The sequence below is a fragment of the Bufo gargarizans genome, chromosome 3 (genome assembly GCF_014858855.1).
Source record: "Bufo gargarizans isolate SCDJY-AF-19 chromosome 3, ASM1485885v1, whole genome shotgun sequence".
Taxonomy (NCBI): domain Eukaryota; kingdom Metazoa; phylum Chordata; class Amphibia; order Anura; family Bufonidae; genus Bufo; species Bufo gargarizans.
In genome coordinates, this window is record NC_058082.1 from 289,707,835 (window position 1) to 289,723,888 (window position 16,054).

A 16,054-nucleotide genomic window follows, 5' to 3' on the forward strand; every position below is an offset into this window, starting at 1 on the left:
TGCACCACCACCCACAGAATCGTGAAATAGGTATCAATCTGTCAATCCTTTCTGTGTCCGGGCGAGGCTTCCTGTGCATAGTCAAATTAGGCCGCAGGCTCCACTCCGCTCCACCCCTTCCATCAATTAGTTAAGGTTCAGCTTTGCAACCATACTTCCCCCAGAACCGAAAGACTTTAGTTTCCCAGAAAATGCTCAGCGGAATTTCTCAACAGGTACAATACAGATGCCACTGGCCGTTCCTCTTCCAATAAGTGCAGTTTGATCGCTCCCAAGAGTCCGGTCAACACAATCGAAACCACCAGTCCTCCCATTGACTTCTATAGGGCTTGGGTGCTCGGTAGAGCACCCGGGCATCCCGATGTGCTGGGCAGAGCACCCGAGCATTGGGGTGCTCAATCATCACTACCTGACACTGTAAGGGTATGTTCACATGATGGATTTTGAAAGTTTCTTTTCAGCGCTTTCTTGATACAATTTTTTATTCCTTTTTTGTTTTTTTTAACCAATAGGTGTTTACTTCAACACAAAACTGCAATTTCAGCTCATGGTTTTTGTCACGCATCCATACTAAAAAGCGCCCCAAAAAATGCACAAAAAAATGTGCGGACACGTACATAGAAATTTTTTGACACTTTCTTTTCATTGAAATGGGAAGCATCAGTATCTCTTCAGTGGGGGGCCGACAGCCAGGACCCCCAACGATCAGCTGTTTTGAGGAGGCAGTGAGGCTCCTTTGCTCCCGCTGCCTTCTCTATGCTCACCAAGCACAGTACCGTACATTGTATAGTGGCTGTGGTTGGTATCGTGCTCAGCCCCATTCACTTCAATGGGGCTGAGCTGCTCCTAGGCCATGTGATATGAACATGTCGTCACTGGCCTGGGAAAAGCTGAGAGAAGGACGTGGCTGATCGGCAAGGAACCTGGGTGTCAGACCGCCACCGATCAGATACTGATGACCTATCTAGAGGCTAGGTCCACATCTGCGGCGGAGGTTCTAGCAAGAAATTGGACGAAATTCTGATATTTCAGACCCCATTATAGTGAATAGGATCTGAGGGGCGCTGGCAGTGTCTGGCATTATGTTCCTATGCCAAGATAAGTCATCAACGTTAGATTGGGGGGGGGTCTGACACCTGCACCAATTACCTATTTGAAGAGGAGGCAGCGTTGTATGCAAGTGCTACTTCCTGTTTAATATAGGGTTGTTTCTGCACCACCAGTGATAATTAACCTTTAATACAGATACAGGAGGCGGGTACCGCCTCTTCAAACAGCTGATCGCCACGGGGCCGACACCCGGCACCCCCACCTGAAGATAGGTCATCAATATATATGTCCTGCGCAACCCCTTCACAGAAAGGAACAACTAAAAGACTTGTATTTACTGTGGACTTTTTTTCTTCAGGTAAACTAAACATAAATCTGATTAATCCTTAAATTAATCCTTATAAGAAAGGTGTGGAATAAATAATGTTTGAAACTCGGCTGTCATTAAAGCAATGGAAAGGAAAACATTTCACAATTACAAAATCCTAAAAAAACAAACAGCGATGAAAGCCAGAACCAAATAAGAAGAATGGAAACACATTCATTCTGGCTAGGCTGAGGTGAACTAATAAAATGCTTGGGTAACTAGATGAGGTTTTTACAGGTTGCCAGGCACAAATACAAGGCAAGCGTCCAATAAATTGCAGTAACATGGCCAAATGTTCAGGAGGCTCCACTTGCTGCATACGTGGAGTGGGAGTACTGGGAGACATAATTTATTCTAGCTAAGTAAATAGCACTGCATACCGTAATTTATGGTCCTGGGGCAAACAAACACTTAAAGGGAACCTGTCACCATAAAAATGCAGTACAATCTGCAAGCAGCATGTTATTACTTAAAGGGGTATACCCATCTCATATATTGGTGTTATATTGCTAGAATATGCACACCACGCATACGCTTTCTATTCACTTATATGGGGGTTCTAAAACTAAACGTGCGAGAGTGTTCGATTATTTTCAAAGGTCCTATAGAAATGAATGAAGGGCACACCGCATATGCACACCCACCTCTCCATCCACCACTATGGGACTTCCGTAATTAGTCAAGTGCTTGCCTATTTTTTTGGGACTCCCTTCACTTTGGGGGGCCTATTTGACATTGGTGGCAAATCTTGGCGATATGTCACCAATGTCTGAGATGAGAATACCCCTTTGAGAAATCCTAGGCAACCCAGATACAATAGCAGCACAACCGATACATCGTAATAACCACAGACTGTGCAAAGGACACATTAGGCTGGATCTTCAGCTTCTGGATGTATGCAAATATGCTTCCATTCTCTGACAGCAATCAGATTTCTTATAAAGTGGCATATCTGTTTATCACATATGGCAGTGCTTTACTCATTTACAGTCCTCATATATCTTACATTACAGTCACTGCTGTTTTATAGAAGACAACTAATGTCAGCACTACTATAGGAGATGGCGGTCTGCATGTACATGTGAGTACTGTACTCTGATAGAGTGCCTTCTAATTCTTAATAGGGCTGCTTTCCCAACACCTTGCAAGCAGGGGGAAAGTACCGGCAGAAGGAGATGATTATTTTATAGTGGGCATGAGTTTCTTCAAAGGTGAGATTACAAATGTAAAATGTATTAGTCCCGACACAAGAGCCTCCATCACGGAGGTTACCAGACACCTGTGTAACAAAAGTAACCAGATCTCGCCTGCTGTCACAGGGAAAGGGCCGAAAGGGTCGATTTACTGCTTACTATATATGACCATTCATTTCTGTATCAAATACCAATAAGGGGCTGTTCACAAATCGTTTTTGCTGTACGTCAAGTGGACATGTTTGTGAACAGAAAAAACGTATAGAAATGTATGCCTTGACGTAACCACAGACTATAATTGGGCAAATATAGTTCTAAAGTGCATATTTTTTACTCCATTTGTCACTGTTTACATTTCTGTACATTTTTATTGCAGGACTAAATAATGTAGCATACCCTACTTTTCTGTCCTGAAAAAAATGTATAGAAACAATGCAGTGCATTAGAGACAGAAGGAAAAGTAACACAATAAGTTTCCATCCATTTGAGATAATGCCTTCAAAACATCATTTAAAAAAAAAAAGGTTTCACAAAAAACTGTTTTTTGTTAAACTTATGAAAACTTATGCACATCTATCAAATGTATACGTTAAAAAAGGATAAATGACCACAAAACTGTATGCTTTTTCTTACTGTATGTCAAAGTATCCGCTTGAAGTACAGCAAAAATGAGATGTGAACAGGCCCTAACCTATATCTGCACTGCACACTGTACTGAAGAAAAGGTAGAAATTCATGACAGCTTTTCATATAAAGAGCTATACATCTTCTTCATCTTAATACCACTCTCATAAAACTCCACTCCTGCTTAAAGGGGTTACCCCACACAAAAATATCAGATTTACCTATCTAAAGAATAAATCTTGAGAACAAGGTGTCCCCGAATCCACTTTCTGTATGGATTGTTAGTGCATATGTGGCTCCACCACTCCATTAACTTCTATGGGAACAATGTACCCCCAGCTCCTTAAAGAGAACCTGTCACCAGTAGCAGGGGGCGGTGAAAGCCATAAGTTCATGAACAGCAGGACTTAAAATGCGCTGGAAGCTGTTAGAGCCTAGCAGCATAAGGGGACACATACTCGACTGATTTTTACAGAGGAGCTGGCACCCGCATATAAATTCTGCCAAAAACCTGCCCGCAACCACATCCTTGATATACATCTCAATGGGAGGTAGTGCTTAGGATCACAGAGAGGCGACTTAAAGCCACGGCTGGGCATGTGCCTTCTCAGTGTGCTGCGGCTTTAACTGGCTGTTACGCGATCCTCAATGCTACCTCCCATTGAAATGTCTGGTAGGCAGAATGGATGTGGCCGCCAGTGGGTTTACGGCAAAATTTTGCCCAGCTGTCTGCAAAAAAATTCCAAGGTACAACCCGCCATGTCAATGTCCCCTAAAATCGGTGACAGATTCCCTTTAAAGGGTTTGTCTCACTTTAGCAAATGTCATTTATCATGTAGAGGAAGTTAATACAAGGCAGTTACTAATGTATTGTTATTATCCATATTGATTCCTTTGCTGGCTGGATTCATTTTTCCATCACACTGCTCGTTTCCAGGGGCTACAGACACCCTGCAATCCAGCATCAATGGTCGTGCTTGCACACTAGGGCTGCACGATATGGGAATTTTGTGCGATTGCGACCCTAAAAATTGCGATAACAATATGGGATGCAATATTTTAAGGGAATTGTGCTATAGGTCTATTTGCTTGGATTTTTAAGGCAAAAGCACACAGAAATTACCGATAATGCTGAAATGTAGTTATGCTTAACTCAAGAACTGAAATGCACAGTGTTTTTCAAAATAAAACATCTTTTACTAAATTAAATAACATATTTGCATTACTGCAATAGTACAAAATACAAAACTTGCCATTTTCTTAATAGCACTGCACAGAACAGATAAATAAAATAGAAGAACATTTGTTTATTAAAATAACGACTTGCCTCCAGCCCCTCTTCCCTCCCCGCACTGTAACTGATGCATCGCCGGCCACGCACTGCCATTTTCCCCCTACTTTTTTGGGGGAAAAAGTTAGTCTTATAAAGCGAAAAATATGGTAATACAATTGCAGCATTTTAGGGTCGGCCAATTGGCAATTGCGATATGGCGATTTATTGCGATGGCGATATATTGTGCAGGCCTATTGCACAGTATAGGAAAAAGCACTGGCCTCTCGGGACCATGGGAGCGCACATAGGCTGGTGCTTTTTCCTATAGCGTGCAAGCATGACCACGACTGATGGATTGCAGGGTCGTCTGTAATCATGGAAACGAGCAGTGTATAATGTAATGGAAAAATTTAATCCAGCCAGCAAAGGAATCGATATGAATAACAATATTAGTAAGTGAGACAACCCCTTTAATGATATAGGCCCCATACAGTATAATGTCTCCTTGTTGCCCCATACAGTTAAATGCCTCCTTGTTGCCCCCATACAGAATAATTTGACCTTGTTGTCCCCATACAGTATCATTTCTCCTTGTTGTCCCCATACAGTATAATTTCTCCTTGTTGCCCTCACACATTATAATGTCTCCTTGTTGCCCCATAGTATGGGGGAAACAAGGAGATATTACATTATACTGTATGAGTTCAACAAAGAGAAACATTATAATGTACGGTACTTACACAGTAAAATGTCTCTTTGAAGACCCCCATACATTATAGTAATGTCTCCTTGTGGCCCCACTCTCCCACACCATGTAATGAGGCCTGGGCACAGGGATTTAGAAATGAATGGGTCTGCACTCAATCCACTAAAAATGTGAATCGAATGAGGACTGGAAATACAGTCGTGTGCATGAGGCCTTAAAGACATATCTGGGAGGACATTACATACAGCGTTGCTAAACATACAGGGTGACACAGTGCCAGATACCTCTTACATCCAGTGACGTCTCATTATCAGATAGTCTCTTTTCTCATATTCTCCATTCAGACCAGACTGCCATGATGATCTCGTCTCTGCAGACACATAGACATCTTAGATTCCTCACTTTTCTTTCATCGTCCCCCTCCTGGTGCCCCAACACTGACATCCTGCTGCTACCTCCAATACTGTGCCCGCTAAGTGCTCCAATGCCCACAGACACTATACTGAAGAGATGAGTGCCAAAAAGACAGTGCCCCCCTCAATAGTTCAGACTGCCGTTAATAGTAATAGTGCCCCCAACAGTACCCTCAACCCCAATAATAGTAATGCCCCCATAGGGCATTAGTGTTCCTATTTATATATAGTGCTCCCCTGTAGTATAATGCCCCCATATATAATGATCTCCCCACTGTAGTATAATGCCTCTATATATTATGCTCCCCTCCCTCTAAAATAATGCCCCCAATATATAATGCTCTCCCTCCTCTAGAACAGTGTTTCCCAACCAGTGTGCCTCCAGCTGTTGCAAAACTACAACTCCCAGCATGCCCGCACAGCCAAAGACTGTCCAGGCATGCTGGGAGTTGTAGTTTTGCAACAGCTGGAGGCACACTGGTTGGGAAACACTGCTCTAGAATAATGCCCCGACACACAATGCTTCCCCCCTGCAGAATAATGCCCCCATATATAATGCTCTCCCCCTCTAGAATAGTGACCCAATTTTTAATGCTCGCCCCATCTAAAATAACGCCCCCACATATAATGCTCTTCTCCTGTAGAATAATGCCCCTACATATAATGCTCTCCCCCTCTAGGATAATGTGCCCACACATAATGCTCACCCCACAGAATAATGCCCCCATGTATAATGCTCTCCACCTGCGGAATAATGGCCCCATATATAATGCTCTCCTCCTATAAAATAACGTATAATAATATAGCCATATTTAATATATTTTTTTAAACACACATTATACTCACCTGTGTCAGTCTGTGATGCAGTCCAGAGGTTTCCTCTTTCTTCAGGCCACAGGCGGTCACGATGACATCACCGCAACCTCCTGAACTGGGTCACGGGCAGCGCGATGATGTAGGCACGTGAACACATTATCGCACCCACCATGACCTGATGCAGGGGGGGGGGGGGTAACAATGATGTTATTGTGGCCTCCAGAGCCGTTCGACTGCCACACAGGCTTCAGCCTGAAGCTCCTGTGCCCCACGGCAAACTGCTGCAACCCTGCCTTATGGCAGAAGCGGGCGTGACATCACAAAGATACTGTGGTGATTAAGAAACTGCAATATCAGTTTCTTAATACTGCAGTATATCACATATATTGGTATAATGCCCAACACATTAACCAATCCACTACCTTAGAACACCAAGGAAGTTTTAATTAGCAAGATATATTTTTTTTTTTCTTATTTTTGGTTTTCTAACTCTATAGTCCAGTGGGTTTTCTAGTCTGAAAAACAAATGCCTTAAATTCCAAATCCGGAGCAGGGCTCATACAAAAAATTTATTATTAGGCAATAAGGCTGTATGTCTGCTGTGTGGCAGCTAGCAACACTACACTAAAGGCTGTATTACAGTAACAGATGAGGCAGACTGCTGCTAGTACATGCAGAGATATCCTCCACAGTATGGGGAGGAGCAATCGCAAATGTCATTGCTCATCCCCATACAGGATCATTATTTACCAGCAGCATAGCTTGATTAGATGGCCAATTTTTTAACCTTCTGAAAGATTGTGTTTGCTCATTCATCAGGTAATCGGCAGCGCTAATACACAGGTCAGTTAGTTGCTGACGAGCATTCCTACGAATGCTTCTCAGCGATGATCTACCTGGCACTCACATGGTGTAATACAGGCTTTAGATATAACAGGTTAAAGCAGCTCCCCTGCACTCAGTGATCTCAAACAGCCTCATCTCCCTGTATAGTATTACATGACCAGAGGGGGGACATGGACATTGGTGCATGTTATCAATCCCCCCATCAGAGAGAATGTGTGCTCTCTAATTGTCCTAAATGGGGATCAGTTTTTTTCCTAGAAAAGGAGTGAGAAAATAAGTTACTGCTCATCTAATCATCCTTTGGTGGCTAATTGGGCTATTTATTCTTGAGTCACACTAAACACTTGCATCACAAACAATCATCAATGAGATTTACATTTTACACTGTCCCTATCCTTTCTATACATAAACCTTACAGTAAAATAATCAAACTGCTTCTCTAGCTAAGTAACAGTGATAATTGATCATCACCAGAGTGAACTGTAACATATTTCTAACAGATGGAAAGGTTTTCGTCAGAAAAGACTTTGTCGCTCACTACAGATCATTTCCAATTACTGTAGTAAAAAAAAAAAAAAAAAAAAAAAAAAAGTACACTGCTATTTTTAAAACAAATACACCAACAAAATAACCTGGACTATTATATTAGTATATACTTATTTGAAAAACACCATCACAGATAATTGCCTATAAATACCACCACATGGTTCATCCATATAATAAAATATTACATTTTTTTTAGTACTGATGTTAAAAATATTTAACAGGCAGTAAATAACATATGATAAGAAGATCCCCAAGAATGTAGAAACAATTAATTAAACATTACATGCAAATCGTATCAACAATAAATAATTATTCTCTGATGCATTCCTTTAACACATGCGCATTGAATGTAGATATGTGAGATGTGCATTGACTCCTCACATCTTAGTTTTTTTTTTTTTTGCAGAGTGTATTTTATTTTCATAAGGGCTACGCATTGTAGTCAAAAATAAATTTTTGTCTCATTTTTGTTTATAATTAATGTTTGCTGCAAAGTTGCATGAATTTAGTTAAGCGTACTAATTATTAGGTTGTATTTTTATATATGGTATGCTGTGCATGCTCAGAAAATGTAGACTTTGGCGCCATGGGCGCTGTTTTGCCATGTGCAGTATGTACTTTTAATTTAACACGTTGATTATTACCACCAACTATTGCATGGCCTCTGTTTCATAGTTTTGACTGATGTATACGAGCTTTGCACACCTTACTATATTATTTTTACATAGTCTTTGTGCATAAACTGCTTGGATGTGAGTTTTATGTGTAAATATTTGTTCTGATGGAATAATAATAATTCCTGTTTGTCACAAAATTACATGCAGGTGGACATGGATTTCAAGGCAACATCAATAATCAGGTTGTCTGCTTCCAGCAAATACATAGTTTCTGGTTTTATGCAATTTTTTTTATGATAAAGTATTAACTTTTATGCAATGTTAATGCAAAATTGCACTTTGAAAAAAAAAAAGTGCATAGCGCGCTGTGCCGGGTATTGAGGAGGAAGGAGGGGGGTGGTTTGATTTTTTTGTTTTGTAAGTTTTGTAAGTCCAGGCCACCAGAAGTGTAAAATGCCCAAAGACACCTGGTAGCAAAAGGGTTTATCTAAATTAAAGAGATTTACCACTTTGGGTCAAATCCTGCCAAATTGACACCATTATCTTATACAGTTAAATGCAACACCTTCCCTCTGGTATTATAACAAAATATATGATATAGACCTTAAAGAGGTAATGGCCACCATTGAAAATAATTTTCTATGGCTGCCTTTGACATAGATTGGGGGAAGGGGGGTAATAAGTGGTCATCAATCTACAGGATTTAGAAGTCAACCATAAACCACTGAGTTGCTATTTTGTCAAGACACTAACTGGTTACCAATGGTACCTCCATGTCACAAGAAGACACACTCCAAACCCAAATCTCAGGGTTCCTGAGCATATAGCTTGGAAGCACATAAAGCAGGCTACAGCACAATCGGGTCTAACTGCTATGACACTATAAGAAAAATTACCTTTATTTTTAAATTTTCAGTTACCTTACCAATGCATTAATAGATCATGATTCTGAATACCCATACAGTAAATCTAGAAGTGTACTCACATCCTTCGCCTCAATAAGCTCTCTGCATTTCTCATTCCTGTTACTATGGACATCAGGGTTAACACAGGTGTGATCTCGGCTGGAAAGAATAGTCATCCGAACAGCAGAGTATGCAGTTCTCCTCAGCTCCCTGGTAATCTGGGCTATTTGCTTGTGTGTTCTGGTACCAAAATATATTTTAGGCACCTTCTGCCTTTGACCATCTTCTTTCTTTTTACCATTTTCATCAGCTTTATCTGGTTTTTTATCATACCCGCAAAAGCAGAGATTACAAGGTTCATGGTGCTAGAAAGAAGAAGAGGCAGAGAAGTCAGAGAGAAGACATTGCAACTTACACATTTCTGTATTTTAAGAAAAAAAAATATGCAATTAGTCAGAAAGTCATTATAATCCACATTTCATGCTATAATCACACAAACGCCCATCACACGACTGTTTTCAAAGCAACTAAAGTCTATGGAGGAAATTTATCAAAACTGGTGTAAAAGAAAACTGGCTTAGCAACCAATCAGATTCCACCTTTTATTTTCCAAAAGAGCTCTAAAGAATGAAAGGTGGAATCTGATTGGTTGCTATGAGCAACTCAGCAAGTTTTTCTTTGCACCAGTTTTGATAAATATCCCCCTATGCGTGTATTCACATGGTCTTTGTTTTAACTAACTTTGAATAATGGACTTCAAAAATAGGACATCCTATTTTTGACCATTTTGAAGGTCTGACGAACCACACAGAAGTCAATGGGCCACTTTTTAACAGGTGTTCTGCAAAATAAAGGCAGTTAAAAATGGGTTGGTTGCTAGGAAATGCTGAGGAAAGGCAGAGAAATTCCCTTCTATGCTGTAGAAGCCACAAAAAATGGTGCCTGGGCGATCATATGACCATCCTGTGAGGTTTTAGCGGGTTTAGGGGAAAAAGGCCAATGAAATTCATCCGGTTTTAAAAGGGCTGTTAAAATGGTTGATGAACAGTCATTAAAAATGGTTAGACAGCCACGAAAAAAGTGAAGCGGATGCAAAAAATGGCCATGACAAACTGACCATATAACCACTTCTTCTTGATCGTTTGAATATAGCTTTTTTGACAGGCAAGATAATAGGATTACATATAGATCATGTATCTTCAAGTGTAAAGGTTGCTAATGCGATTCACATCAGCCACACATTAGAGCCTGTCCCCATTCACATACACATTCATACTAGCAGTGACCTGGACATCTCTTAACTTCTCCAGCCCAATTACACTGCAAATATCCCAGATTTTCCAAAATTTCTCTGGTATACCCCTGGCTTCATAGGTTAGCTTAAACACTGATAATGTAGCATTAATAACCTGAATCCAATGAGACAACGTTGTTTTTGGGGGGCTTCCAGTTCAGCAAAATTGACTCTCTCACATAGAACATCAGCAGCCTATTGAATATAGCTTTAAAATGATAAACAATACAATTTTTTTTAATTAAAACATCAGAAAATGTCTACCAGGCATTGTATCCACAACAAATAAAAACTTCTTTTAGGTGACCACAAACAGGACCATAATTCTACTGATCCATACTGTGACACAGTGAGAGGTTTGGTCTGGGAAAACAGGTATTTTTCTCCCAGCATGTGCTGCTGGGCTGATTTACAGCCAGGTGAGGTCAAATACCGGACCGGATTTTAAGTGCCGGTCCGGGATTTGGCAGCACCTGGCTGTCCTTAAATAGGCAGCTGGGATCTGAGACCTGTGCTGGGCTGGAGAGCTGAGACACGTGTATCAGGGGAACAGGCCGCCTAAAGCCTGTATTTGGACTTTGAGGCAGAACTGCCACAAAAGTGACTTTTGGTTATATTGCCATTGGATGTGAAGTAACACCAACACTGCAAAAGTGACGTTTTGTTTTTAGCACCATGTGTGAATAAACACTGAAGTTTGAATTGCGAACTTGTATTTTGTCTCTTTATTGCGCCCGCTTATCCTAACTACCAGAGCGAATTCACACAATTGGTGGAGGATGCAGGCAAGCGCAGAGAGGCAGGCGTAAGCGCTGAAATATTATTGTTGTTTTGTTTTTTTCCGCCGGTATGTATGTCTTGCATTAAATCAGCTAAATTTCAACCTGTGAAACTTGACAAAATGGAGGCGGTAATGAAGGCACTCGAGGAGGCTAACAAACAGCAGCACAAACAGCAGCAAAAAACAAATATGCAACAGCGGGAGGCTAACAAGCAGCAGCAAGAAACAAACCAGCTGCTGCTACAACATGAGATGGCTTTGCAGACAGCAGGAGCAACCCTGATCGTCCACGATGCCCGGAAAGCAGTCAGTGTGGCGATCTCCAAGATGACATTGAAACCTATCTGGCGATGTATGAGAAGGTGGCCACAAGGGAGAAGCTACCATGAGACCAGTGGGCTGAGGTCGTCGCTGCGTTTCCGGCATCCGATTCCCAGCGGGTCTATTTCGACTTGCCGGGAGATCAAGCGGCCAACTACCAGAAAATCAAGGGTGAGATTCTGGCAAGATTGGGGGTGAATGTGTTGGTCCGGGCCCAGCTGGTTCATCAGTTGGAGGGGTTCAACCCGGTCGAGCCTGCAAGACCCCAGTATTATAACTTACTTTACCTCTTGCAAAAATGGCTACAGCCTGACGCTGACGTGCTGTGTCCCACTGCTATGCTGGATCGTCTGTTAGCCGATATGTTCTGGAGGGCTTTGCCATACCCTCTCCAGCACTGGATCGGTCAGGTGTCTCCTGGCAATGCCCTTGAGATGGTGGACCTGGTGGAACACTATGAAGCTATCAGGAATCTAAAGGAGGGTTCTGTCGGGAGGGGGGTCGGCAAACCCTGGAAATCTCCACCCCATGGCCTGAGTCCAGCAGAGCCTCTGCCGGAGTGTCTCCCACTTCCACCTGGCACAAGTGATCTAGAGACTCTGGGGTACCTGTTGCACACAGCCTCCTGGCATATGGCGACTGACGGTAGCCATAGTTAGTGTTCATGGGTTTAACCGATAGGACAGTCAGCCCTTACATGGCCAGGCTCCTGACACCGCCATCAGACTATCGGAACCAGGTCCGGCGTGGATACAATGAATATAGCTTATGCTTAAAACAAACGCAGGGTGCGCTGCGGGTGCCAGCCATATCCCATATCCCATATCCGGCACCCAGCCTCTATGACTGCATGCTGCGATCCGCCGCTATTAACCCCTCAGGCGCGGCACCTGATGGGTTAATTGCGGCAGATCGCAGTGAGCAATAGATGAAGAAGCCGCGGCACTCAGAAGGATAAATTCCAATTTCTTTTATTTCACCTCTTGTGGCAATGTTTCGACCAAACGGTCTTTATCAAGCACAATACAAACATGGTATAGTGAACATATAAATTATTTATAATATTTATATGTTCACTATACCATGTTTGTATTGTGCTTGATAAAGACCGTTTGGTCGAAACATTGCCACAAGAGGTGAAATAAAAGAAATTGGAATTTATCCTTCTGAGTGCCGCGGCTTCTTCATCTGTTGTTATTTATTACGGGAACCCCCAGACCGGGATCCAACGCTGCAGGCACCACCACGAATTGGAATACTGGGACTCCAGTGAGTAGTGCTGACCTAACAATATTTTTTTTAGATCGCAGTAAGCAGTCATAGAGGCCGGGTGTCGGGTATGGGATATGGCTGGCACCCGCAGTGCAGCCTGCGTTTGTATTCTATTCAGGCATCAACTATATTTATTAGTGGTGCAGTGGCCACAGCCCCTCCCCTCCTCCTCGTTTCTATCAGCCCAATGGTGGCAGCGGCAGCAGCGGTACAGGTGGGCACTCGAATCTCTCCGCTATTCTTTATTGGGGAGAAAATTCCACCCGATGACTGACCACTCCCCTCTCAAGTGGATGAGCCAGGCCAAGGACAGAAATGCCCAAAGTCACCTGATAGTTTCTCTCCCTACAAAACTTTAAGTTTTCAGTGGAACACAGGGCAGGTCGGTTACAGGGAAATGCGGATGCCTTGTCCGGGTACACTGTCTGGCATGTGTTCACACCCTCAGGGTTGAACAAGGGGGGGGGGGGGGGGGGGGGTTGGGGTATGTGACACAGTGAGAGGTTTGGTCTGGAGAAACAGGTATTTTCCTCCCAGCATGTGCTGCTGGGCTGATTTACAGCCAGGTGAGGTCAAAAACAGGACCGGATTTTAAGTGCCGGTCTGGGTTTTGGCAGCACCTGGCTGTCCTTAAATAGGCAGCTGGGCTCAGAAGCCATGGCTGTGTGCTGGAATCTGAGGCCTGTGCTAAGCTGCAGAGCTGAGACCCTTGTTTCAGGGGAACAAGCCGCCTAAAGCCTGATGTTTTGTTTTTGGCACCATGTGTGAATAAAACACTAAAGTTTGAATTATGAACTTGTATTTTGCCTCTGTACTGCGCCCGCTTATCCTAACTACCAGAGCGAATCCCCACAATACACAATTTCGGTACAGTTGGTCCCATTATTTCAGACCAGTTGAGGTATTTTTGCTGAACCATAGATGTATTAAACAGGCTCATAATCTCTCCTGGTAAAATGGAAATACAGGCCCTAAATAGTACAAAAATACTTATTTGTGTTATAACTGTACAAATAATCTCAAGTAAAAATCTGATGTTATGTATGATCCTGGGCTCTGTTCACACTTGCACGAGGCAAGCCATACACTTAGAGGGGTTGTCTCAATTAATTAAATGAGTAGAGTAGGTTAAAGGGGATGCCCCATGGGTTCTACAGTATTAAAACCAGCACCTGGATCTGAATTCTTTTGTAATTGCATGTAATTAAAATTTAGCATAGCCATTGAGTTATTCAATAAAAGGTATCTGTATAGCGCCATTTGAAGTTTTTTTTTTTTCCTACTTCTTTGACCTGCTCACTGAGAAGGACGCACATGCTCAGTTTCATTCTTCAACTGGCTCCTGAGCTGTGATAGGGAGACCATGGACACACACCCTGAGCTGCAGCAGAAAAGACAGTCCCCTTGAGCTGTCAGTTTGATATAAATCTAGCAGAGCAATTAATTAGGAGATCTATAGATCCATGTGAGGTACAGGGCTGGTTCTATCTTTGTTAGAAAGAGGTTGTCATGTACTATATAATCACTGATTTTCATTTTCACAGATTTCCATTAATCATAAGATAGCCCCTTTAATACAAGGCACTTACTAATGTATTGTGATTGTCCATATTGCCTCCTTTGGTGGTTTCATTCATTTTTCCATCACAATATACACTGCTTGTTTCTAGGGTTACGACCACCCTGCAATCCAGCACAGGCTGCTATGCTTGTGCATTATAGGAAAAGGCGCCGTCCTCTATGGTGACTGGGACTGCGCATAGGCTCACATGTGCAGCAGCTCCTATACCGGTCACCTCGTATCTGCGTTGCATCAATGGACACAATCCCAGGCAGTTTATAATGCAATCGCAGATAAGACTGCCTCCTTGACTTCAAATCCAAGAATGAGTACGGATACATAACATGGCTATTAATCTTATGGGCCAAAGAAACCAATCGATGAGCCATGAAGTCTGACATGCTTCACCAACTTGCTAACTGATGTCCCTATTCAGTTATGGTTTATGCCAGCATGTAGGGCAAACATTGCATTAAACAGCTCTGCAACTGTAGTGAAGAAGAAATACTAGTTAAAATAGTGCCGCGCATAACCAGCTGCAAGACAAAAATTGCTCATGAAATGTTGCAATGAATATGACTACAAATGTACACACACACAAAAACTGTGTTTACAAACCCCCCCCCCCCCTTCCCCAATAAAATACTGTGTAACCTTTACAAAAATTCAGAACAGAATGCAAAAACTTGATCATTCTCCGTATTTTTGCTAATAGACGTTACGGCAAAGCATGGCATGTGTTACACCACAATGCTGGGGATCAAGCTGTCTCTTAGCCTTTAGTATGTGGAAAAGCAAGTTCAGATTACCCTCAGCCCCACTCAACCTTGTCCACCATTAAATATTACAATAAGCAATAGAATGGAGGTGAATGTGACCCTTCTGGAGCTGTCAGTCACAGGGATAAAAGGTTCACTGATGTGCCAAAGAAACAGCCCGTCAAACCAGATAAAGTTTCCTTCTTGCTAGAATTGTTACAGTCCCCTCTCAAGTTGCGAGGAAAGGTAGGCTTCATTATGGTGTGCTGCCACATTAAATAGCCAGCTCCAAATATCCTGCCTTCTATATTGAATAATTACTTATTCACTCCAAAGGATAAAAAGGACACGTTATGAATGGAGTTCTTGTACGTGGTGAGGGAGGAAACAGCTGACCCAACGGTGTCCCTTACATTTACTGCAATATCCGACTTGAACAGGAAAGGAGAGAGCAAATTATATAATGATTATTTCACTCTGAAGACTTGTTTCAGCATTCAACAGTTTTGGATCGCAATGAATTGATGGTATCGTTTCTAAACTAATTTTTTTTTAGTCAGTACAAAAATATCACATTTTCAAATTGACAAATACATGTCACAAAACCTCAAAGACCAAAGAACATCAGTCATCCATGAAATATTCATTACTTATTATAGGAGAATAATATACTGTAAAAAAAAAAAAAAAAAATCTACTCCGATTCACATA

General features: G+C 42.1%; 1 protein-coding gene across 2 annotated transcripts in view; it reads right to left on the reverse strand.

Moving 5' to 3' along the window:
- BRIP1 (BRCA1 interacting helicase 1) overlaps window positions 1-16,054 on the reverse strand; it is a 298,550-nt gene that overhangs the window by 193,095 nt on the left and 89,401 nt on the right. For both annotated transcript variants that reach the window (XM_044285209.1, XM_044285208.1), the window contains exon 7: window positions 9,437-9,721. In XM_044285209.1, coding sequence (XP_044141144.1) covers window positions 9,437-9,721 — 285 coding nt within the window. The remainder of the gene's footprint in view (window positions 1-9,436; window positions 9,722-16,054) is intronic.